This window comes from Capricornis sumatraensis, chromosome 5 (assembly GCF_032405125.1).
Source record: "Capricornis sumatraensis isolate serow.1 chromosome 5, serow.2, whole genome shotgun sequence".
NCBI lineage: Eukaryota > Metazoa > Chordata > Mammalia > Artiodactyla > Bovidae > Capricornis > Capricornis sumatraensis.
In genome coordinates this window covers 87,471,090-87,497,182 of record NC_091073.1, presented here as the reverse complement: position 1 = coordinate 87,497,182, position 26,093 = coordinate 87,471,090, and the positions used below count along the sequence as shown (strand labels likewise).

General features: G+C 39.3%; 1 gene segment (V, D, J or C); it reads right to left on the bottom strand.

Annotated features, from left to right (window-relative positions):
- Positions 1-3,233: 3,233 nt before the first annotated feature.
- LOC138079721 (T cell receptor gamma constant 2-like) lies at positions 3,234-24,569 on the bottom strand. The segment is given in 8 exon segments: positions 3,234-3,376; positions 5,714-5,764; positions 6,093-6,140; positions 6,432-6,491; positions 10,722-11,051; positions 14,705-14,768; positions 24,083-24,396; positions 24,527-24,569. Coding segments are annotated over 8 exon segments (1,053 nt in total).
- Between the last annotated feature and the right edge of the window lie 1,524 nt (positions 24,570-26,093).

Here is a 26,093-nt window from a genome sequence, read left to right as displayed (position 1 = left end):
CATCACTTCATGGGAAATAGAGGGGAAACACTGGAAACAGTGTCATACTTTATTTTGGGGGGCTCCAAAATCACTGCAGATGGTGACTGCAGCCATGAAATTAAAAGACACTTACTCCTTGGAAGAAAAGTTATGACCAACCTAGATAGTATATTCAAAAGCAGAGACATTACTTTGCCGACTAAGGTCCATCTAGTCAAGGCTATGGTTTTTCCTGTGGTCATGTATGGATGTGAGAGTTGGACTGTGGAGAAGGCTGAGCACCAAAGAACTGATGCGTTTGAACTGTGGTGTTGGAGAAGACTCTTGAGAGTCCATTGGACTGCAAGGAGATCCAACCAGTCCATTCTGAAGGAGATCAGCCCTGGATGTTCTTTGGAAGGAATGATGCTAAAGCTGAAACTCCAGTACTTTGGCCACCTCATGCGAAGAGTTGACTCATTGGAAAAGACTGATGCTGGGAGGGATTGAGGGCAGGAGGAGAAGGGGACGACAGAGGATGAGATGGCTGGATGGCATCACTGACTCAATGGACGTGAGTTTGAGTGAACTCCGGGAGTTGGTAATGGAAAGGGAGGCCTGGGTGTGCTGCAATTCATGGGGTCACAAAGAGTCGGACATGACTGAGTGACTGAACTGAACTGAACTGATATACCGCAGAGTTCATTGCAGCAGTATGTACGATAGCCAAAGCAAGTTTCCCCTCTTGGCTTCTGTTGTTATTCTTGCTTTAATCATTAAGCTGTGTCTGACTTATATCGACCTTATGGACGGTAGATCAACAGGCTCCTCTGTCCATTGGAAGGTGAATTCTTTACTGCTAGAGCTTCCCTGTGGCTCAGGTGGTACAGAATCTGCTTGCAATGCAGGAGATGCCGTTTCCATCCCTAAGTTGGGAAGATCCTCTGGAGAAGGAAATGGCAACTCATCCTACTATTCTTGTCTGGGAAATCCCGTGGACAGAGGAAACTGGCAATCCGTAGTCCATGGAGTCAAAAAGAGTCAGACATGACTGAGTAACTAATCTATCTATCTTCTTTATCACTGAATGACCTGGGAACTCCTTGACTTCTTTACTTACTACATTGTTTCTTTCCAGTAAGGAAATATTTCCATATCTTTGAGATGAAAGTGGCTTATTTTGTTTAAAGAGGTCTAATCAAATTAATGGGAAGCAAGGAGTGGAGCCGATCTAAACTGGATTTCCTCTATCTTATATATGGTTGGTCTTTTTTGCTTTCAAATGGGGAACTTCCGTTTAGTGTTCTAAGAACTTGTTTCACACACACTGAAGCTGATTATAAACAAATGAAAAGCCTCCTTGGTTTTAAATGAGACAGAGCTTTATTCTAATACATTAAAATTTTCCTTTTAAAAGGATTCATTAGAGAAAATAGAAAATATACACTCACTTGTTTTTTCTCCCTTTTACCATGAATTGAACTTCTTGTTTTATGTCTCTGTTTATAGAAATACACAGAAATACATATAAGGAGTGTTCTGTTTGTTAGTATTATTACTCAATAGCAAAAAATGGTTGAAAGACATGAACAAATATTTCACCTTAAAAGAAGTTGTAAATCTACACACAGAATAAGGCAGGATTTCCACCATTCTGACTGACAATCAAGAGGGCAGCTATGGTGATACCAGAGTGTATACATGAGGAGAAGACAGATGCACCCACATGTCCTTAAGAAAATCCTCAATGAATCCCTGGAGGAAGCCTTGAGTAAGGAAGTAGTGTGTTGTCTATTTTGTTGTGTTTGTTTGGTTTTTTTCCCCAATAGAAAGTGAGTCAATGGAAAGCCACATGATACTAGGTAACAAAATATGGGCTCTGCGTTCAGAAAAACCTGAATGACTTTTATTTACAAAATAACGACCATGAACAGACAAATTAACCTCTCCAACCTATAAACTGTGGACTCTAACTGTTCCTTCCTCCAAGCATTCTTAGATGATGAAAGGGATTCCTGACGAACAGTAGAAACTGAGTCCCTATTCCATCTGCATCTAATCTCTTTGTGGGGAAGCAAGTTTTGAAATGAATATCAGTGCATTTGTGTATGTGTGAAATCTATGATTTCTGCAGTAGAGCTACCATCAGCAGATGCTAATGTTATTGAGAACTTGCATGGATTAAGCGTCATTAACTCGTTTATTCATTTACCCTTTGGGGGTCACAAAGAGTTGGACATGACTGAGCGACTAAGCATAGCACAGCATGAGATCACTAGTTTCAATCCCACTTTACAGGTAAAAGGAGCACAGGGCACCGTGACTTCATTACACAGATGAGGAAGTGATGGCACAGAGAGTTCAGATCACTGCCTGAGGTCACACGGATGCTAGCACAGATCCAGGGTTCAATCCCAGACCCTTGGGAGTCATGGTCTGTGTGCTTCACCCTCCACCGAATGACCTTCTGTTGCTGGAGCAGTTCTCACGGGGTTAATGTGAGGATCAGGATTCAGTGCTTGTGAGACACTGGTACAATCTGAGCACACACGGTGCAAGGCATGATGGGTGTCACACTGTCACCATCAGAACGTCCCAAACCAATGAGTCTAAATCTGGTGACTTTGAAAGAGAAGGACCCTGGGCACCTTCAGTTAGCAGTGGCTCCTCTTGGAACCAGTGCTCCAAAGAAAGCACCATAGCCACCATTTCAGGGAAAGACTTAGAAATGTGGTATTGACCATTATTGCAACCATGCAGAATTTGATAGCTCAGTTGTCATGATGTTTCTTACCTTGGTTAGATTTCATGAAATTAAAGTACACACAGACAAATGCATGGACTTTTGATTTATTTTTTTTGCTTATTGTGCCTATTATGAAAAAGGAAGTACAGAGTTCAAGTAGCAAAGCTGGCTTCCCCAGGATGTGTAACAGGGAGGATCAAGACTGGTCTTGGGGAAGATGCTGAGGGAGGAGACGGGGAGCTGCCCGCTTTGTGCGTCCTGGCGGCACGAGGACTTGGGGTGGAAGGAGCTGATGTGGTTGGCTCCCCTGGACCTTCCCTGGGCCTTGTTCCCTGAGTAATAACAGAATTCCTTGTCACAGGGTAGACCTGTCTGTTTCCCCAGTGTTTGAAAAATTGTTACACAGTAATGACATAAAAGGGGAAAAATCACATATGCACTGAGATAACCCAAATCCAAAAACCAAGCAGAGAGTTTCAGTAATGACAGATGATGAAGGAAAGCTGACTCCTTCAGGGACCCTCTGTCACAAGTTCTTCCCATCACAGCACATGCCTGTTCTCCGAAACACACAGGAGGTGATGATGATAAAGTAGACCGCACTCTTGAGGAGGAGGAGGAGGTAGGTGTAATAGGCAGAGGTGTTCATGAGCTGCAGCTGCAGGGTATCTAGGAGAAATTATTTGATTAGTTGCCTGTTCTTTTGAAAGGTCAGTACACAGTAATGGGAGGAGGTCATAATTATTTCTGATGACCTACTGTGAAGTGTTAACCCCTGCACCACCAAACCCCAAAGAAAACAAGTACAAGCACCAGGAGCACCACCACTTCCAGGACAATTCAGAATCCAGTTGGCAATTCAAGTCAATCCACAACCTCAGCTAAATTCACTAGAATCTTCCAAAATATTTTTTTAAGTGTTTTTAAAGAATGAGTCCAAAAGGAAAAATATTTGTGATAAATAGCATATAGCATTTTTTGCCCCCCCTCCCACATCTCTGAGTAATAATTATAGGTTATATTCATTTAATGGCTAATCAAATATCAGACACTTATTTTGAGAGCTTTGCATGTAAAATTCTACTCTTATTTAAGCTTCAAGATAACCTATGAAAATTATTGTGCTTCCCTAGCGGCTCAGATGGTAAAGAATACACCCACAATGCAGGAAACCTGGGTTCAATCCCTGGGCTGGGAAGATGCCCTGGAGGAGGGCATGGCAACCCACTCCAGTATTCTTGCCTGGAGAAACCCAATGGAGAGAGGAACCTGGTGGACTACCGTCCACTGGGTCACAAAGAGTTGAAACATGACTGAGTGATTAAGCACAGCAGAGCATGAGATTATTAGTTTCAATCACATTTTACAAGTAAACTGAGCACAGAGAAAACTAACTTGCCTGAGGTCACACATTTAGAAAGTACCAGAAACCACATTTCAATCCCAGCAACATGACTTTGAAGAACACATTCTTAGCTGCTCTGTAATCCTGCAACTCTGCGCGATTGACACACCAGACATCAAAGTTAAGCATAAATATCAAGTTGAATTGCTGATTTGGGAGGATCTGTGTCATTATGTGTTGTGTATAAATGAGGTTCCTAAGAAGGACACAAGTCATAGAAATCTGGTTGTGATACAGTGTAGTGGGCAGAAGGTTTTGGTAAAGAGGATATTTTATCAAATGGAAGGTCTTTAGTCCAAAATTCCTGAAACATCAGGAGCTCATGCCTCACTCACCTGTCTGTCTTGAATGTCTAACACATCATGGCTGTGATGTTATAGGATAATTGCACTTATGTGTCTTTGAAGTTTTGCAAGAAATATATGCTGTCAAAAAACAATTAACAGCACTAATGATGGGCCTGACTTGGCTACTCAATTAATCTCAAGACTGAGTTTCTTCCTTTGGAAATTTCTCTTTCCCACACTTCATCTTCATAGAGTCAGAACTCCAGAATCACTAGCATTTGGTATGGAAAGGATCTTAGCGGGTGACCTGCTCATAACTAACTCCCCTCAGTCAGGTCAGGTATTAGCTAAATTCTGGGCCCCCTGATACTTGGAATGGAGGAGGGATGAGCAGGACTAGAGCCAGAGATCCTAAATGCACTTGGAACCTTCATGTAGGGAGAAGGGGCCACCAACTAGTACTGACTCTGTGCCAGCTAAATGAATACCCTATCGGAGACACTCCACATACGTGATCTTATATCTCCAATAACTGAGTTCAATCTATTATTGTTTCCAACTGGCATATGAGGGCAATATTGCTCAGAAATGTAACTAATTTACCCATTTTTCATGAAGCTAACAATAAAATAACTAGGGACTATGATATTCAGAAGCCCATGCACTCAACACCCCTGCCCATGGGTTCATCCTGTCTCAGGACCTTGGCTTTGGGAGTCTTGCTCTATGCCTACCTCTTAGAGGAGGAATAGAGAACTAAGCAAGTTGTGTGAACCATTGATTCGGATGGACTAAGTTGAATCCCCATATCTAGCTGTGTGACTTTGTACAAAGGACTGAACTAATTTTGGCACATTACCCTGATAGCAGAATGTTGGAAAAATACTGTACCACCTCATAGGAGTGATTATGAGGAGCAAACAGAGTATACATGAAAGATATAGCAATACACTGTGTGTACATCAATTTCTCAGTGTTAGTTCACATATTAGATGCAAACAAGGGCTAAAATTCAAATGTCTAGAAGTAACTTGACATCACATTTCTCTAGTCACTACAAACAAAAGCTACACAATTGAGTGAAGGTCACTGTTGAAGTAATTCAGAACCTATCGCTACATCCTCGAAACTCCAAAACCAACATTTACTGTGCTAAGATGACTCTTAGGGAATGATGGATTTACTTAAAATATGATGCCATCCATTCTGCAATATCCAGACTTTCTGGCTTTCGATCTTAAACCAAAGAAGTTCAAAAGTTAAGTTTATTTAGAGGGGAAAAGTGCTGTAACATGACACAAAGGCAAAACTTACTGCTTTCATCTTCCAGACACACTTTTGTAGAATTATTATCAGCAGTGACTTCTAGAAGAAAGGAGAGCAAGTATTAATCAATTATATTCCAAGTTGTTCATATCTATTATTAGATAGTGGCACATATGTGATTAAGTATATGTGTGTTAATATATATGTATATATAAGGTAAAATTTACTAGCACAAATAGAGATACTCTGATTAAATGTATCAACTCCACAATTCCAGGAATAATTGCTTTTTCCTACCATTAAGCAGGGAAGTTCAAGAGGTAATTGCTTTTTCCTACCATTAAGCAGGGAAGTTCAAGAGGTAATTTGATCAGGAGGGAAAAATTGCTGTAGGATTTCATAAAGGCAAACAAAGGCAAAAACTTACCGCTTTTATCTTTCAGACAAGCTTTTTTAGAACCAGTGCCGGTAACTTCTAAAAACAATGGAAGCAAGTATTAATCGGTTGTCTTTGCCCATTATTTTACAATGTGTGCATATGTATGTAAAATGTGTGTGTCTGTGTATATATAAATATATATATATGTATATAATCTGCTGACAGTGAGACGGTAGAGAGAGTCATTAAAACTATGACAATGAGCCCCACAATTCTAGATAATTGGTCTTTTGTACTTTTAGCCAGAGAAGTTCAAAAGATAAATAGATTAGAAAGGAAATAAAAGACTAAAGCATGACATAAAGGCAATCATCTACAAAAACTTACTGCTTTCCTGGTTTAAACAGTCACTGGGAGACTCAGTGGTAGGGACAATTGAGCTGACGACTACAAGAAATGAAAAAAAGTATTAGTCAATTATTTGTGCCCATTATTTGACATTGCGTGTGCTTATACATGTGTTATTGTAATATATACATATATCTGTATATATATATAGATAATCTGCTGAGAGAGACAGTTATTAAAAATATGAGCCCTACAGTTCCAAAACTAGTTGGTCTGATTCCATGTAATTCGTAGATTTCATTTGCATATGGTTTCCTACACATGGAAATGTTGAAGTTCATGAGGGCTACATTTTACCATAACTGGAGGGTAGTACCCAATGGCATCCTATTTTCCTCTGTATTCATAGCTCCTAGCACTATGCTTACCACAAAGTAGGTTGTTGGAGAAATACTTGCTGCAAAGACAAGTAATCAGGAAAAGTGGCTGCTCCGTAACTTCAGCACCCACTGCCGAGATGAAGAATTGCTACCAAATCAAAGTCATTCAAAGCTAGAGTCCTCAAGGGAATCCCACGTTTGAAGGAGTTAGGCCAAGTCATATTTCCCATCAAGCAAAAGAAAGCAGCTGAAGCTTTCCAAAGCACACACATCCTCAGTATCCTTGGCTCATGAACATGATTTTTCTGCAGTTGTGGGGCTTATGGGCATAACCAAAGCAATATTAATAAGGTTAATAGCTGAGTGACTGTAACTGGGCCAAGCATTTGCTTAACTCTTCACATGCATTATCTTCTTTAATCCCCCAGTGACACTGGAGTGATTTGTGTTTTGGAGGACTCCATGTTACAAAGGAGGAAATAAGAATTAGAGGGTAACTGGCAGAGAGTCGTATCAGTGATAACAGTGGTGGCAGAGACAGCATTCAAAGGATGGTTGTTGGGGATTAAATGAGACAGAACAAGTGGAGAGTACTCTGAAAATAAACCTTAGAAAGATAAATAAACCTACACAAAGACAACAGAATTCCACCATTGTGGCCATTAAAATCATCTTCTCTTCTAGAGATCTTAATCATTCTTAACAATGACCTTTTTGTTACAGGAGCTCAGCATTTCTTTCCAGGGATTAAAAAAAAAAAAAGATTAAATCACATTTTTAGTTATCTGACTTGATAAAATGAAGTAAGAATTTTATTCATGAGTAATGTCAAACAAAAATACAACCTTATTAGTACAAAATTTTTTTAAAAGATCATGGACTGTTGGATGGAAGAAATCAGTCACAGAAGTGGTTTGGTTTATCGCTTTTCTCCTGGATGGGTTCATGTCCACATGGATACAGTCTGGTATGCCTTTTATGTCCTCAATGAGATCTTTTTTTCCCTATAATCTAAAATGTGGATTTGAGGTATGAATGCTTTGGATTAAATCTCAAGAATGAAAATACAAATAGAGTCATGTTTTGGTGTTAAAGTATCTTCAATAACTGACTTTAATAAGTCCCTTTCTTTCCTTATAATGATTTTATTCATTAAAAGGTAAATAGGGGCTTCCCTGGTGCTCAGTGGTAAAGAATCTGCCTGCCAGTGCAAGAAGCATGGGTTTGATCCCTGATCTGAGAGGATCCCACATACCATAGAGCAACTAAGCCCATGGCCAGAATTATTGAGCCTGCACTCGAGAGCCTGGGAGCTGCAACTGCTGAGCCCATGTGCCACAACTGCTGAAGCCCACGAGCCCTAGAGCCCATGCTCTGCAACACGAGAAACCACTGCAATGAGAAGCCCATGCACGGCAACTAAAGAAAACCCCGTGTAGCAGTGAAGACCCAGTGCAGCAAAACATAAATAAATAAACTTTAAAAATTATTTAAAGATAAACAAATTTCTTATTACCATGCATTAACTGAGGTAGAAACAATAAAGAAACAAAATTTTGTAATAAACTTCATGTGCTTATGATAAATTCAATTTCTCAGTAAAGGCTGGTTGAAAACTAGGACCAGATTAATTTTATTTTTCTTCAAAATCATTTCATCAGTCTTTACTTCCATGTTATATTCTTAGCTTTTATCAAAAACAAAAAGCCTCTAAGAAACAACATTAGAAATCTGGGGTAGAACGACATTAGCAGAAGTGCCCTCATTGGTTTCACTACCATTAGAACCCCTTGCAAAGCATTTGTTTCAGAAATTGTGTCAGGTAAAACGCATCATGAACTGGAGCTTCTCTCCAATATGGTAATTGTCACATTGACTCGTTTTTTCCTGATTACAAGAAAAATTAAAACCTAGTAGGACAATCAGAGCTGTGGTTACATCAGAGTGCACTAAGCAAATTTGCTTCCTCTCTATTTATAAGAGTAGAAATAACAATTTAGGGCTGTTTTTGTATTCTTACTTTAAAAAAAAAAAAACATTAATTTTATTTTTACCATAGAAATAAAACCTGCTTAATAAACCGAAAAGGAAAGAAATGTGATCCCTGGGCTAGTCCTGCCCTCAAATGACAATGGTTATTTTTTTCCCCCCCTCCCACCTCCCTCCCCATAACATGGTGCACGGTGATGACCCAGAGAGATGTTATGGGGAGGGAGTATTCTTACTTTTAATTAGTTTTAGGAAAGGATACAAATAGATTTGATGAATATGAGAATAAATACATCTATGTCACGCTTTGGAACGTTTTCTCTGGTGCTATTCTATTTGCCCTTCATCGCAGTCCCAGGACAAAGCCAAGGCAAGTGTTCAAACCAAATTTGATCATTGGACAAACTGAGGATCAGGGAAGAGATAGGCTTGCTTCAGAAATTCGGACTGGTGCCCGGTAAAAGTCTATTTACATTTGATTAAGTACGTGGTTCCCATTGCTTAAAAAGGGCTTCCTATCATGTATGGATCTGAGAGTTGGACTGTGAAGAAGGCTGAGTGCCGAAGAATTGATGCTTTTGAACTATGGTGTTGGAGAAGACTCTTGAGAGTCCCTTGGACTGAAAGGAGATCCAACCAGTCCATTCTGAAGGAGATCAGTCCTGGGATTTCTTTGGAAGGAATGATGCTAAAGCTGAAACTCCAGTACTTTGGCCACCTCATGCGAAGAGTTGACTCATTGGAAAAGACTCTGATGCTGGGAGGGATTGGGGGCAGGAGGAGAAGGGGACGACAGAGGATGAGATGGCTGGATGACATCACCGACTCGATGGACGTGAGTCTGAGTGAACTCCGGGAGTTGGTGATGGACAGGGAGGCCTGGCGTGCTGCGATTCATGGGGTCGCAAAGAGTCAGACACAACTAAGCTGAACCACAGGGAAAAGCACAGAAATGATTCCTAATTAGGGACACTCCGGGGCGTTTGGTCTGCTAGGTGAGTACTGAGGACTTTCAGTCCAGAGTCCTGTGAGTTACAGGACCACTGCCAGGGCCAACACACTTCCAGCCCTCTGCCCAACATCTGCATCACAGGGTCTCCTTTGGGACACCTTGCTCGAATCACGAGTAACCCTGAGTGATTAAGAAACAAGTATATTCTCTTGACTATAGTGCATCCTTCTGGGAGAGTAATTCACCTGAGTGTGTTCATCACACTCCTTCCAGGCCTGGCACATGCTAGGGCTGCAATGAGAGTTTGTGAGAAGCATTTTCCAATGGCAAGAAATGCAATCTTTCTGTAGAATGAGAGTAAGTCTGTATACTTTAGCCTCACCGCATCTCTAATTACAAAATTTTAGCTTATCTTATGGTGGTATGTAAAATACAAATTTCAAAAACCTAAAAACATAATAAAACCCCAGGAGTCTAATTATTCTACTTTTTATTGAACTGCAATCTGCCTCCATCATACAAACACCGTTTTATCATTTAATAACTCATTGTTTTGGAATTGTACCTTGCATAAAGCAGGATTAAAGCAACACTGACTTTATTTGCTGAGTAGAACATTCCCGAAAGATGCATACATGTTCTCATTTCCTTATCAGCCAAGGTCATCCACAGTGGAGATTTGTTATGTGCTAAGTTGCTAGATATTTTCACAGATGTTGTCTCCTTAAATTCATACAACAACTTTAAGAAACATCACTATGATATTAATATTTTGGAAGATGAAACCAAATCTTAAAAGGTTAAATAAAATTTTTTTCATATTTATGTATCAAAGCCTATCAGACTTAATTCTATGGGAGAGATAGCAGAACATTTATGCTACCATTAAATAAAACATCATTTTATAAAGACATTTGTTTGTTTTTCATTAATGCTTAACAGAAAAAGCAGTGTATTTTATTTGAAAAGCAGTGTTCTGGGAGGTTATATTTATGTTTATTCACATACCTTCATTTATTGAAGGAAAAAGAATCTCTTGATTAATTCCTCTTATATTTCTCTCATGTTGGACGACACAGATATGTTCTTTATCCATGGAGTTTTCAGTCACGGTCAGCCAGCTGAGCTTCATGTATGTGTCAGTGGTCTTCATGGTATTTCCCTGCTGGGATGGCAGAGCTCTGTTGCCATCCTTTTCTTTCCAATAAACCTTAATAATATCAGGGAAAAATTTCTCCAGAAGACAAAGGTACGTTCCAGTTTTATTGTGGTTGATTTCAGCAATTGAAGGAAGAAAGATAGTGGGCTTGGGTGAAAGGTCTGTAGCAAGGTTTCTATCTGTGGGGAAAAATAAAATATAATTTAAAAGAATCATTAGAGCAACATCAACATTTTGAGATTTGGAAAAACCTAGCAAGTAATAATGGAGAAGGCAATGGCACCCCACTCCAGTACTCTTGCCTGGAAAATCTCATGGACGGAAGAGCCTGGTAGGCTGCAGTCCATGGGGTCGCTCAGAGTCGGACACGACTGAAGCGACTTAGCAGCAGCAGCAGCAGCAAGTAATAAGGCTTCCCAATGGAAAATGCAGGAGACACAAGAGATGCGGATTCAGTTCCCAGGTTGGAAAGGTCCCCTGGAGAAGGAAATGGCACCCTACTCCAGTACTCTTGCCTGGAAAATTCCATGGGCAGAGGAGCCTGGCAGGCTACAGTCCATGGGGTAGCAAAGAGTCGGACACGAGTGAATGACTGAGGACAGCACAGCGAGTGGTAAAAGAAAGGCGTCATTGAACCAGTGCTCACCGTGGCCTTTCATCCACAATAGATTGTCAGATGCTGATTATTGTTATTGTCTTTGATGGAAAGGAAAGTTCAAGACTTCATGTAACTTGCCCAAAGTCACAGCTGTTAAGCAGCAAAGCTAGATTATACCTTGACCTTCATTTTTCTCCATTTGTAAAGATGGCATATGACTTTTAAATACCCCATGTAAATACTCCATATCAAGGCTTCCAAAATTCATGAATACATTTATTGTTTTATCAGCTTATTTTTTCTCGTTTTTTGACAATACTATGCAGCATGCCGTATCCTGGTTCCTGCACCATGGATTGAACCCGTGCCTCGTACAGTAGAAGTGCAAAGTCCCAACCGCTGGACTGCCAGGGACATCCTGATTTAAAAAAAAAAAAATCCCTTTTGCTCTATCATAGTGGAGTCTCTTTTGGAGTAGATGGGTGGGTTGTGGGAATGGGGATGGAGGAGGAGACCAGGTAACTCTGATGGTTTCTCTATCTGTGAGAATCTTTGATGCCTTCTAAACTACTTCCTTTTCCCATCTTATCTTGTATTTTAACTTATGCTCTCTTTCACCAAATGACACATTCTCATGTTCGGAAACTCTGTGGAAACTCATTCTTCATTTAACTGATTCTGAGATGCACCATATTTATTTTATTTCCCTCAAAAGTAAACACTCGGAGAAGTTTATCATTTTTAAAAAGTGATATGCAGTTGCTTTTTAAAATGGAGTCAGTGTCCACGGGTATGTGACAATGTATGAAGTTTACTTTTCTCTCCAAATGTGGGTCCCAAGCCCAATTCTGAAGTGGTGGAATTCTCTTTATTTTTAATTCTATATAGCCTCTCAATTTTACATCTGAACTACTCCAGATTTTTTAGTAGAGCAGTACATTATTTACAGTGCCTTGAATGTGGAAGCAAGATAGCTATATTTCTAAAACGTCTATTTAAAATGTATAATTAATCCCAAACTCCTAATTTGGGATTAACAGATAGCACAATACTATATATAAAATAGATAAACCAATAAGGACCTACTATATAGCACAGGGAACTATATCCGATATCTTGTAATAACTTTGTAATAATGGGAAAGAACCTGAAAAAGACTATACACACACAGATACACACAAACACACACACACACACACATATGTATAAATGAATCACTTTGCTGTACACCCTAAACTCACACAATGTTGTAAATCAACTATACTTCCATTTTTTTAAAAAAGTATTATTTTCAGAAGAGCTTCTGCAGTGGCTCAGCGGTAAAGAATTCATCTGCAATGCAGCAGATGCAGGAAAAATAGGTGCGATTCCTGGGTTGGGAAGATCCCCTGGAGGAGGAAGTGGCAACCCACTCTAGTATTATTGCCTGGAGCATCCCATGGATAGAGGAGCCTGGTGGACTACAGTTCATGGGTCGCAAAGAGTCAGACATAACTGAAGCAACTGAGCACACATTATTTTCAGAAATGCTCTTACACTAAACTTATCAAGTAATGCATTTATCAGAACTTTGTCTCAATTCAGAAAGTTCACCAAAAGCACATTTTATTTTGGAATTTTGTCTAAATTCAGTAATAATATACAATATTTTGACTCTCATTTGAACCTACCCTATAAGGCTGCTGAAGCACCACTATTTGCTCTTTTCCAGCTACTGAATAGAGTGTATATCCCAACCAGGAATTGAACCTGTGCCCCCTGCACTAGAAGGCGGAATCTTAACCATTGAACCACCAGGGAAGCCCCTCACTGGGAAATATCTTAAGAAAAGAAAAATTGGACTTCTCACATGAGAAGAAAAGAATTATTCAGAATTTTGACCTATGCAGCAAAGCTCCTGATTTTTCTACTATATCAGTAAACAGACGGTGTTGATTTTTAACTCATGCTTTAAATATACTTGGGTCTTAATGTGTTTATTTAATGTTACACATCTTCCTTTTAGAACAAGTAGTACTTTATTCATTATCATAGCAAGACACTGTGTATTTCTCCAACCATATACTATGTTGATATTAATGTGTTCTCTCTATTTTTCTTCTCACTTTTCCTTTATAAATTAGATAATTAGAACTATTTCATTTTTAAATAGCAGTTTCAAATTCATGACATTTCCCTCTATGTTTGACTTCACGTCTTGATCACTTTCTTTATAAATTAAAACTTTTTTTCTGATAAATATGAGCATGAAGCCCAAGCTTATGACTATATATTTTAGAGCCAATAAATATTGTTGTTAGAAATGATACCAATTAAGCTAAAGGATTAAGATTTAAACCACATAGAACAACAAGACATATAAAAAATACATTTTAATCTAATTTTTCTTGGTACGTAGACAAGAATCTGCTAAAGAGAGACAAATCCCCCCCAATTCAATTTTGTGTATGTATGAATGGACAGTAAGATAACTTTTCATTTGAAGAGTCAGAAGTACAGCTGCATTCTCTGAAGAATGTCAGTTCTGTCAACAGTTCTGCAAAAAACTCTCCCTCCTGGATGCCATTTTCACTTCACATTTGAATAAACACCTATCCAGCACCTATGAGGTGTTAGCCAATGTACTAAGTACTTTATTCACATTATCTCATTCAATTCTCCTACTACCCCTGCTGAATATACACTGTTATCCTATCTTATGGATTAGGAGACTGAGGCCAGAGAATCACCCCCATGTTCACATAAGTAGTTAGTGGTGGGTTGGAAGCTCCAGGTCAGCCTGACTCGAAAGCCCATGTTTTTGAAAATACATCTTCAGCATCAGAAAAGGAAACCTGTCAACTCACAAAACTTAGCTGTAATGACAAACTTCAGCCTTGGGCTAAACACTTTCATGACTATTACATATAATACATTATTGTTTAGCTGCTAAGTCATGTCCGACTCTTGCAACTCCATGGACAGTAGCCTGCCAGGCTCCTCTGTCCGTGGGATTTTCCAGGCAAGAATGCCACATGGGCCCTTTATTGAAGTCCACATGGATACAAAGCCAAATCCTATTACAATATTTGCACAGTGTTGTCTACACGCTCCTTTACTATATGGACTTGTAAAATCTCTCCTAAATCTAATCCCCAACCACATACCCATTTTTTGTGACTTTCATTCTCATTTAATTGTTCCTCACTTTCCCTCTATTACCTTGGAAAAAAAATTACATTCTCTGATACCTACCTGTGACGACAAGTTTTGTTCCAACGTTGAAGTTTTTTATGTAACTATTACACAGTGATTCAGCCTTTATCAAAAACTTGAGACTAATTTAGCTCCACTGATTCCTTCAAATTCTAGTGGAATTATGATGGCCTGGAATTCAAGACACCAGGATTCTGGTCCTAGTTCATTTTGCTCCTAACAAGTTCTGGGGTTGAGCAAGTCAAATAAGCTAAACCCTTAGATACTTCATTTATTTGTAAAAGATGTTATTACTGTTAAGTCAATTGAACATCCTTATCACTGTTGCAGTGAGATCAAAACAAAACAAGAACTGAAGAGTGATTTGAATAAAAATAATATGGAGATAAGATACTATAAAAATTACTATATTGTCATTATTATTAGCATTTTTATTTCTGATAATTGTGTGGTCCAACATGACATTTTAATAGCATGGGACCAAATTTTGCAAACCCTGATAGGAATTCAGTGTTTGGGGTTTGCAATTAGATTTGTAGCAACTAATAACTTGTTTGTTTTACTCTATGCTGTAATATGTCTAGAGCTCTCAAAACCATCATCACAGCTTTTCACATGCCCAATTAATAGGCAATCATTTGTTTATCCTTATTTGCTGTATTTCCACATTTAAGAAAGCCAAAGAGAACATTGGCTGAAGCAGTCAGTACATGGAACTTCTTCACTGGTATTGTCCAAAATAAATGGCGTTTTTTCCCCCATTAACAGCACATCTACTGGCATTCCAAGCTTTTACCTGAAATTTCAGCCTCAAACTGACTTCTACCTAACTTATGCCCAAAGTTCAACTTGCAACTCTGGGCACTGAACCTTAAGAGAGGATGACTAAGAGAAATGGCCTGGTCCAGATGAAGATGCCCAGTCCTCAAATCCTCCTATTGTCTCCGCGGATCACTAAAATGTTGCCTGCCTTCCTGCTGAGGGTACCATCTGTGGATGACATTAAACGTTGGAGGACATAGCATCGATGTACTGAGAGTATAAATGTATTTGTTTAAAGACCATTTCTTCCATTTTATAAAATGGATGTAGAAGGCAATGTCCCCTTTTTATTTATTTATTTTGCAATGTCCACTTTTTATTTCACTTTCCTCCTAAAGAATCCTGCATTGAAGTTCTTTTTTAATTTTGTGGAGGGAAAAGCATATCATATTTGAAAATTTGGTGTGTTTATCAGTTAACAATAAGAATGTATTCCACTACATTTTTTCTGCTTTCTTATTTCTTTTCCTTACTTGCTTCTTTTGTATTGAGAGAGAACACATATTCTGAATATTTAATAAATGCATATTCAATATGACTTACATGATCTTTGGGGCATAAAGAGAGGTCATTTCAGTGCCATCGTTAAAAGCAAAAGCACTGTTTTCACATATGAGTAGTAATACAAAGTGTGCACTATGACAATACTGTAGTTAATTGAAGGATCCAGGTCAGACTACAGACATAAATATTCAGGATATAAAAACATGACTTAATGTTTCTAATATCATGTAATGGTCCAGTCCACTTACTTCAGAATAAATAAGTCTCTGTGTGAGTGTGAAAGTCATTCAGTCATGTCCGACTCTTTGTGACGCTATGGAGTATGCAATCCATGGAATTCTCTAGGCAAGAATACTCAAGTGGGTAGCCTTTCCCTTCTCCAGGGATCTTCCCAACCCAGGGATTCACCCCAGGTCTCTCACATTACAAACAGATTCTTTACCAGCTGAGCCACAAGGGAATCCCAAACTTTGCCAGCAGTAACTAGTCATGTGACTTACAGCATTTAAGTGAACTTCTCTAAACCTCAGTTTCTTTATCTATAAAATGAGAATGAAAGGATTCCTGTTGAGGCAAAGATAAGGCATTGAAATACTTATCATGGTGCCTGGCCCTCAGTAAATATAACTAATATTGACTAATACTAAAATTCTCTTTAATGGGATGGTTTCAAGGCCGTTTCATCTGTCTTCCATCAAAAAAAAGGTGTAGATTTTATAAACAATAACTATTACATTGGACTTCCCCGGTGGTTGAGTGTTAGAGTCTGCCTGCCAATGTAGGCAACATGAGTTCAATCCCTGAATCAGGAAGATCCCACGGAGAAAGAAATGGCAACCCATTCCAGTATTCTTGCCTGGGAAATCTCATGGATGAGTCTGGTGGGCTACAGTTCATGGGGTCATAAAGGAGCCAGACATGACTTAATGACTCAACAACAACAACTATTTAATCAATTAAGAAGGGAAACAAGTTCATCAAGGTGTCCTGCCTCTCTGCAGCCACAGATCATAGAACATGGGTCCCCATTAAACCAGAATTTCAAGCACTATTCCACTAGAATAGAAATGGTTTGTTTGAGTGTTATCCTTGTTCTATCTGTCATGTTTACACTTTTATCTCAAGCCTCCAGCACAGAAACAATTCAATAAATATTTGCTGAGAGAATGAAAGAGCAAATGAGGATATGTAACCAGGCACACCATTTTCAAAGACTTTGGAGCTGAAATCACTCAAGCTGACAAACTTGTTCATATCCAGGAAATTTATGGCTGATTCGTGTTGAGGTTTGACAGAAAACAACAAAATTCTGTAAAGCAATTGTCTTTCAGTTAAAAAAATTAATTAATTAAAAAAGAGATGCAATAGCTCAAGTTTTAAAGAATACCAGCCTACCTCTAAGAAGCTAGAGTAATAAGAAGTAAGATTTATGAAAGTTCTATAGTCATTTACTATAGAATCTTTTTGCACTGCTATTAGGGATGAGGTGAAAATCTATATTTGTTTTGCAAGTTATTAGGAGAATGGAGCAGTTTTATCTCAAACTCTAGTGAACAGCTAATTAAGAGAAGAGTAACTCACTTAATTGACCATCATCAAGGAAAGGAACCTGAACCAAAAACTTACACTAACATAACCAGGAACATGATAATGGTATAAGAATATTGAAATATAAATGAAACAATAAAACTGAGTCCTCGGAATATTTATCTAGCCTGATCCTATTCTGTGTGTGTGTTTTCTAGAAGAAAAATTTCAACTGCTTACAAGCAGAGAAAATAAACAATTTCCAAAGTAGTTTAGTTTCCATATACAGTGACGAGTAGCTGAAAAATTGCTGTTTGTATTCTGAGACCAAGAATGTGGCAGTCAGATAAGGAGGAATCCTAAACTGCTTTTCTCTAAAAAGCATCTGTCAGGAATTTCTTGGCCATCCAGGGGTTAGGATTTGGCACCCTCACTACCATGGTCTTGGGTTCGATCTCTGATCAGGGAACTAAGATCCCACAAGCCCCCAAAATAAAATAAAATGAAAAGCACCTGTTAGTCTTTCATGACCAAGGTAAAAAACAGAAAAAAGTTACTTACCATGGGGAGCTATTATGAGCTTAGGTCCTTTTCCAAATATCTTCTTTCATTCTGAGCCATTACCCTGGTTGAAGCTCCTACAATCATCTCAGCCTTCACCTACCTTCATGACATGACTAGCAGTTAAAAACTTTGTACTGGCAATTTGATTTTCTGGGTTCTTTTGAAAGGCCTTGAACATAGGTTTTGTGGTGTTTGATGTTTTATTAGTTTTCCTCAGATAAATGGACCCAAATATCTGCTTTCCACAGAGGAGAAATCATTGAAAACACTGATAATATATGAAAAGTGTAAAAGCAGGAAAAGAACACATCATTGGCACCAAACAGTTAACTACTGGCCTTTGTAAATTTCCAGGAATAGTATTCAAAGAATTAAGACTTTTTTTTTCTTCCAGGTGTTCAGCTCTGTTGAAACAGCTCAGAGTTTACATCAAAGGAAACAAACACCACAAACACCAGGGCTGCTCCGTTAGCAATTTAGGAATGTATTTCTGAAAAGAAGAAACTCTTCAGTAACTGAAAATGCAAATATGCCAACACAAGTGTACCTGAGAAATGTGAACAAAGTTCTCCATTTGTTGAATAATGTAATTCTTTACCACAGCAATGCAAGATGAGAAAATACGTCCTACGATGGCTTACTATTTTTCCTAGGATAAAGGAAGAAATTTGTAGAATTCTATTTGCTTTGAGATTAGATTCCTAACTAAAACTAAAACTTGAAAACAATATCCATTTCTCTGATACGTTGGAAGAAGACTCTTAGAGGCTGTTCTGTAATCTCAAGCCACTCACCTTAGATCAGGAGGAGAAAGAAATAGCCAGAAGCAACTGAGTGCTTCTCTGAGCACAGATGAACTGTCCATCTGCCAGAATCCAGACAGGACAGGCCCTGAGATTCCCATGGCCATGGCAGATCCACCCAGTCCTGTCCTGAGGCCCATGAGCACTCAATGCCTTTGCCCTGAGGATGAAAGTAAGAGGAGATCATGGTGATCAGCTGTCCATTCACACCACCCAACACAATAGAAAAGGATGAGAGACCTGGATGAAAATCATATTTAGAAAGGAGTCTTTTTTTAAGGGCTTCCCTGGTGGATCACATGGTAAAGAATCTGCCTGTAATGCAGGAGACCTGGGTTCGATCCCTGGGTTGGGAAGATCTCGAGGAGGGAACAGCAACCCACTCCAGTATTCTTGCCTGGAGAATCCCCATGGAAAGAGGAGTCTGGTGGGCTACAGTCTATGGGGCTGCAGAGTTGGACATGACTGAGCAACTAAGCACATCTCATCTCTTTTTTTAAACTGAAAATTCTGAGTTATTAGTACTTGGGGCTGACATACTCTTTGCAACTATTATAGACATGAGTGATGCCCACTCATCTTTTTGACATCTTGTCTTCTGTTTTTCCTTATTCTAAGACCATGAGCAGAATTTTCAGAAGCTTTAGGAGTTGTCTGTATTCCAAGACCCATGAAGTATTTAAATAGTAAAACGTAAAAGAATAGTAAACAGTTACAAAATCTTTGATTATATTTACAAAATAATACAAGACCATATGAAGAAAACAGTACAGGATTTTACTAAAGGGTTTAAAAAAAAACCTGCACACTTAGAGGGACATATCATATTCTTGAAAGAAAAACTCCGTATCATAAATATGCTAATCCTTCCTAAAATCACATAAATTGACTGTAATTCCAATCAGAGTTAAGATAAACTTTATTTGTTGTTGTTGTATGTTGTAAGGATTGGGGTTGAGCTAATTATGTTGTAAGAATTTTGAAACATAAATGAAACAAAAGTCCTACAGAAAACACTCCAAGCATATATTAATGTAAAAATATGATAAGGAATTTTTAAATTGTAGGGAAATGAGAGATTGTTTTAAAACTGGCTTTGAGCTGCTGATCATTTGTTGGGAGAACAAAAATAGCTCTTTATCAAATACCATATAAATGTGTTGCTATTGTTCAGTTGCTAAGTCATGTTTGACTCTTTGCAACCCCATGGACTACAGCACACCAGGCTCTTCTGAATTCCACTGTCTCCCAGAGTTTGCTCAAACTCATGTACATCGAGTCAGTGTTGCTATCTAAACATCTCATCCTTTGCTGCCCCCTGCTCCTTTTGTCTTCAGTCTTTCCCAGCATCCAGTTCTTTTCTGATGAGTCAGCTCTTTGCATCAGGTGGCCAAAGTATTGGAGGTTCAGCTTCAGTATCAGCCCTTCCAATGAAGATTCAGGGTTGATTTCCTTTAGTATTGACTGGTTTGATCTCCTTGCTATCCAAGTGACTCTTAAGTGTCTTCAGCACCACAGTTCTAAGTGGTGCCCATCAATTCTTGGGCACTCAATCTTATTTATGATCCAACTGTAACATCCATACATGACTACTAGAAAAATTGTACTGTTTTGACTATACAGATTTTGTTGGCAAAGTGATGTCTCTGCTTTTTAATGCACTATCTGGGTTGGTCATAGTTTTCTTTCCAAGTAGCAAGTGTCTTTCAATTTCATGGCTAAAGTGACAGTCTGCAGTAATTTTGGAGTCCAAAAAAATAAATTCTGTCACTGCTTCCAATTTTTCTCCTTCTATTTGCCATGAAGTAATGGGACCAAATGCCATGATCTTCATTTGTGAATGTTGAAAAAGCCAGCTTTTTCACTCTCCTCTTTCATCCTCATCAAGAGACTCTTCAGATTCTCTTCACTTTCTGTCATTAGAGTGGAACCATCTGCATACCTGAGGTTGTTAATAATTCTCCCAGAAGTCTTGATTACAGCTTGTGCTTCATCCAGCTTGCCATTTCCCAGGATGTACTCTGCATATAAGTTAAATAAGCAGGGTAACCATATACGGCCTTGTCATACTCCCTTATTAATTTTGAAACAGTCAGTTGTTCCATGTCCAGTTCTAACTCTTGCGTCTTGACCTGCATTCAGGTTTCTCAGGAGACAGGTCTGGTATTCCCATCTCTTCGAGAATTTTCCACAGTTTGTTGTGATCCACACAAAGGTTTTAGCATAGTCAATGAAGCAGAAGTAGATGTTTTTTCTGGAATTCTCCTGCTTTCTCTATGATCCGAAGAATGTTGGCAACTTGATCTCTGGTTCCTCTACCTTTTCTAAACCTAGCCTATAAACCTGAAAGTATTAGGTTTATATTAAAAAGCATCTAGAAATGTGAGTTAGAAGGAACAAGTAGGAGAGTGATTGGATCTTGGGGTAGAGAAACTTGGAATGAGAAGATGGAAAGGGACATCTTTGGCTTTCCAGATGACTCAGTGGCAAAGAATCTACCTGCCAATGCAAGGGTTTGATGTGGGTTTGATCCCTGGGTTAGGAAGATCCCCTGGAGAAGGAAATGGCAACCCACTCCAGTATTGTTGCCTGGGAAATCCCATGGACAGAGGAACCTGGCAGGCTACAGTCCATGGGGCTGAAAAGAGTTGGATGTTGACTTAAGGACTAAACATTAGGAGACATCATTACTTAATATTTAATGTTTGATGATGTGATGAGAAGTGTTCCTTCCTTTTTGATATTTTTGGATTATTTTGAGACAGATGTTCTTTTATAAATATTAGGTTGAATTAATCTGAGAAGCTGTCTGGTCCTAGACTTTTGTTTTTGGAATGCTTTTGATTACTGATGTAGTTTCATTTCTGATGGTGTATTTATATTTTCTGTTTCTTCCTGGTTAAGTGGAGAGATTTTACATTTCTAGGAATTTATCCATTTACTCTAGGTTGTCTGTTTTCTTGCATGGCAAATGATGATTTGCAGTAATGTCTTATTATCATTTGTATTTTGATGGTGTCAATTGCAATTTCTTCTATCTCATGTCTAATTTTTCATATTTGAGATTTTTCTCTTTTTTACTTGATAAATTTGTTTTTCCAATTTGTCTTTTCAAAAAAACAGTTCTTAATATCACTGATATTTTCTATTGTTCTTTTAGGCTCTATTTTATTTACATCTGCTCTGATCTTTATTATTCTTTCCTTCTACTTACTTTTAGGTTTGTTTGTTCTTTTCTCTATTTCTTTTAGGTGTTAGTTTAGGCTGTTTATTCAGGCTGTTCTTGTCTCCTGAGGTAGGCTTGTATCACTATATACTCTTAGAATTGCTTCTGCTGTGTGCCACAGATTTTTATGGTGTTCTTCTATTTGGGGGTTTCCCTGATAGCTCAGTTGGAAAAGAAGCTGTCTGCAAAGCAGGAGACCCTGGTTCAATTCCTGAGTCAGGAAGATCCACTGGAGAAGGGATAGGCTACCCACTCCAGTATTCTTGGGCTTCCCTTGTGGCTCAGCTGGTAAAGAATCCACCCGCACTATAGGAGACCTGGGTTTGATCCCTGGGTTGGAAAGATCCCCTGGAGAAGGGAAAGGCTACCCACTCCATTATTCTGGCCTGGACAATTCCATGGACTGCATAGTCCATGGGGTAGCAAAGAGTTAAATGTGATGAGCAACTTTTGCTTCACTCACTTCCATTTTTATTGTCTTCAAGTATTTTTTCTTTTCTCTGATTTCTTTGGTCACACACAGGTTGTGTATAGCATATTTTTTATCCTACACATGATTGTGATTGTGTTCCTTGTGTGTACACAGTAACTGCCACCTCTAGTTGTGCCCTTGGAGAAACTGGCCTGTATAAGCAGGTAGAGAGTGGAAGAGGAGGGAGAAAATGTGAGGATATAAAAAGATAGTTATCACTAAGTGATGATGAAAAACAGTGGTGTAATGATGTATTTGTCAGTAACTGGGGAAGAAAATGGATCTCCATATTAAGATTGCTACCTTACCCTCATACACAGAAATTGAAATCACAGCAGATCAAAGAAACAAATGTACAGAACAAAATCTTACCACCCCTGGAAAAATCTAAATTAAAAATATTTAACATTTCAGACTGTCCTAAAGCTGCAAACAGTTAAACCATGTGGTTGCTGATCAGTTCAAGTTCAGTTCAATCGCTCAGTCATGTCCAACTCTTTGCAACCCCATGGACTGCAGCACGCCAGGCTTCCCTGTCCATCACCAACTCCCAGAGCTTGCTGAACACTACAGCAAGTTAAAGCTGGTGCATTTACTAGCCAATCCCATCTTCCCTGCAGTCACAGAAGTGGAAGGACCTGAAGCTTTGACTTGTGGTTGTGGGGTTATCATGAACAAATATGATGACCTGGGAGAGCAGCAGTGCCCAGGGGTGCAGTAAGAGAGGAAGGGCTTCTTGGTTGGGAGGAAGCTCACAAGCACTCTTCTAGAATGTGTCAGACTGGGACCTGGCCCATTTCAAAGGGAGACATATCACTTTATCTGTTACCAGACAGATCAGTTTCAGCTGTGGGCTGAACTTCAAAAGAAGGTGTAAGTAGAATATCATGGTTGGCTTACCTAAAACAATCACTTTTTTCCTACACTTTCACTATGTCAGTCATGCCCTAGCTGGTTATATGAGGAAAATATCTATTTGTCCAAAAGAGAGATCAGATACCAGCTTGAAGTTTAGGAAGTCTCAAGTTTTCATTCCATCATTTCTTATTTTTCATATTCCTGAATAATGAAGATGCTCCATCCCCAGCCATTTTCTCTGGTTAATGATGGAACTGATGATTCCATATTGTCTAGCCTTTCCATTTTGCTCTTCTAAATGTCTTTCCTAAGAGATCAATCCTAGATGCCCTGTTTGTCCTAAAGAAAAACTTATATGAACTCTAGCAGTTCCTAGGAGAGTGAGGATATGCTGCCTGCTAGATTGCTTGCTTACAGCCTGGGGATGAAGGTCTGTTTTCAGGAAAAACTATGGCTGTTGTGGAGAGGGAGGAGGTGGCCATGGAATATAAAACTTCGGAAATGGGCATTGAGCTCAGGGTTTCTTTTTGTCCAGAGTAAAGAAAATCTGGGGAAGAAGTGAGGCAGGGGTTGTTACCAGAGCTGCACTTGGCAGCCACAAGCAAAATTTCCAGTGCAGTGTACAGGAAGTCTGAACCGACGTGCTTATCCCAGACAGCACAGTAGTACGTCCCAGAATCACTGTGTTCCAGATTTAGGATTGCAAATCTGTAGCTCCTTCCTGCTGCACCTTTATAAACACTGTATTTTGCTTTATCGATTCCTGATTCGAGCTCAATCTTGGAGTAGTAGACATCGTAGTAGAAAAGATGTCGGGGAGCCATCCCCTCCTGTTGTTTGTACAGGTGGATATATTTGACATCTTGTGTAAAATCACAAGTGAAAGAAGTAGTCTCCCAAGTCTTACCAGTGACTGACATCTGGGCCCCTTTTGCGTTGGAAGATACCTGAGTGACTGCAATGGGAAAAGCAACAAAAAAAATGATGAAGAGGAAACACCCATTTCTTAGTATGACCCTTCCCTGCCCCGACTAATGCCATAAAATACAGAAAAAATCCACTGAGCATCCAGGCAACACACTTACCAAGAGCCAGGAAAACCAAAGGCAGCACTAGGGCCCACAACATGCCTGGGACAGTGAGCTAGACTGGGGTTCTCAGCAGATGTGACAGGCAGGGGAGTCAAGGAGGATCTTTCTTTAAAACCACCAGGCTGAGCCCAGAGGGGGTGGTGTCGGAAGAGGCCTGGGTGGAGCTGCGCCTCTCTGTACCAACCCTCTTCTTGAAGACGCCCCTGTGGCAGGCTGGGAACACCTCCCCCACCCAGGAGAAGAGATGCCTGACCACTGAGAGAGCTCAGAACTCCAAGCAGAGGGATCAGTCAGACTGGGGGCTGCGGGGAGAAACATGGACAAAACTTGCCTGTTGCCTGGTGGAGTGAGAAGACCTGAATCGGGCTAAATTCCCTGCAGTTCAGCCTTTCAGTGTTAATGTTGATGCCATGGTCTTATCTGGTGATTAAACATCTTTATACCGTTTCCCTGAACTACCTTTCCTTTTACATCAGCCAGTTACATAAGCCAACCTCAAGCAGCAAATCCAATAAGAATTGAATGAGCCTTATTAAAAGAAATTAATATCAGTTATACTGGTCTACATTTGACTCTCCTTTAAAGTAAACAGATGTGTGTTTGTGTGTGTGCATGCCTCATAAAACAATTTGATGAAGGATTTATGCTCATCTTCAAGTAAAAGACTGTCTTATTTAGGGTTTCCAGATTTTGTGGGGAAAAAAATGCAAGGAACTTTGCAATATTTGAAACATCCACAAACGAAAAAAAAAGTACTTATCTGAAATTCAGGGAAATGCAAATCGAAACAACAATGAGATATCATCTCACATCTGTCAGAATGGCTATTATCAAGAACACAAACAACACATGTTGGTAAGGATATGGAGTAAAGAGAACCCTTGTACACTTTCGCTGTGCTTAGTCGCTCAGTTGTGTCCGATTCTGTGTGACACCATAGACTGTAACCCACCAGGCTCCTCTGTCCATGGGGATTTTCCAGGCAAGAATACTGGAGTGGGTTGCCATGCCTTCCTCCAGGGGATCTTCCCAACCCAGGGATAGAACTCAGGTCTCCAGCAGTGCAGGCAAATTCTTTATCATCTGAGCCTCCAGGGATTCTTTACCGTCTAAGTACACTTTTGGTGGAATGTAAATTGGTTCAGTCACTACTGAAAACAATGTGGATGTCCTCAAAAAGTTAAAAATGGAGCTACCACATGATCCAGCAATTCTACTTCTGAGAGTTTATCAAAAGAAAACAAAAACTCTCTAAAATATAGCTGCACTCCTAAGTTCACTGTTTATAACAGCTAAGCGCCCATCAACAGATGAACAGGCAAAGTAGCTGTGGTTATATGAATATATGAAATCACCATATGTGGCCCCTAATTATGTGGTGGGTTTAGATGACTCTCCTGACTGCTTTACAGCTGTCTGTTGACTGACTCACTTTCTCCTCTCACCATTCTCTTTCCCTATCTCCCCAATGAACCATTCTTTACATCCATCTGTCTGCCCATCTCTATGTTCACAGATCTTCTCTGTTTCCTATTGCTACGCCCCCGCCCTCTTTCTTTTC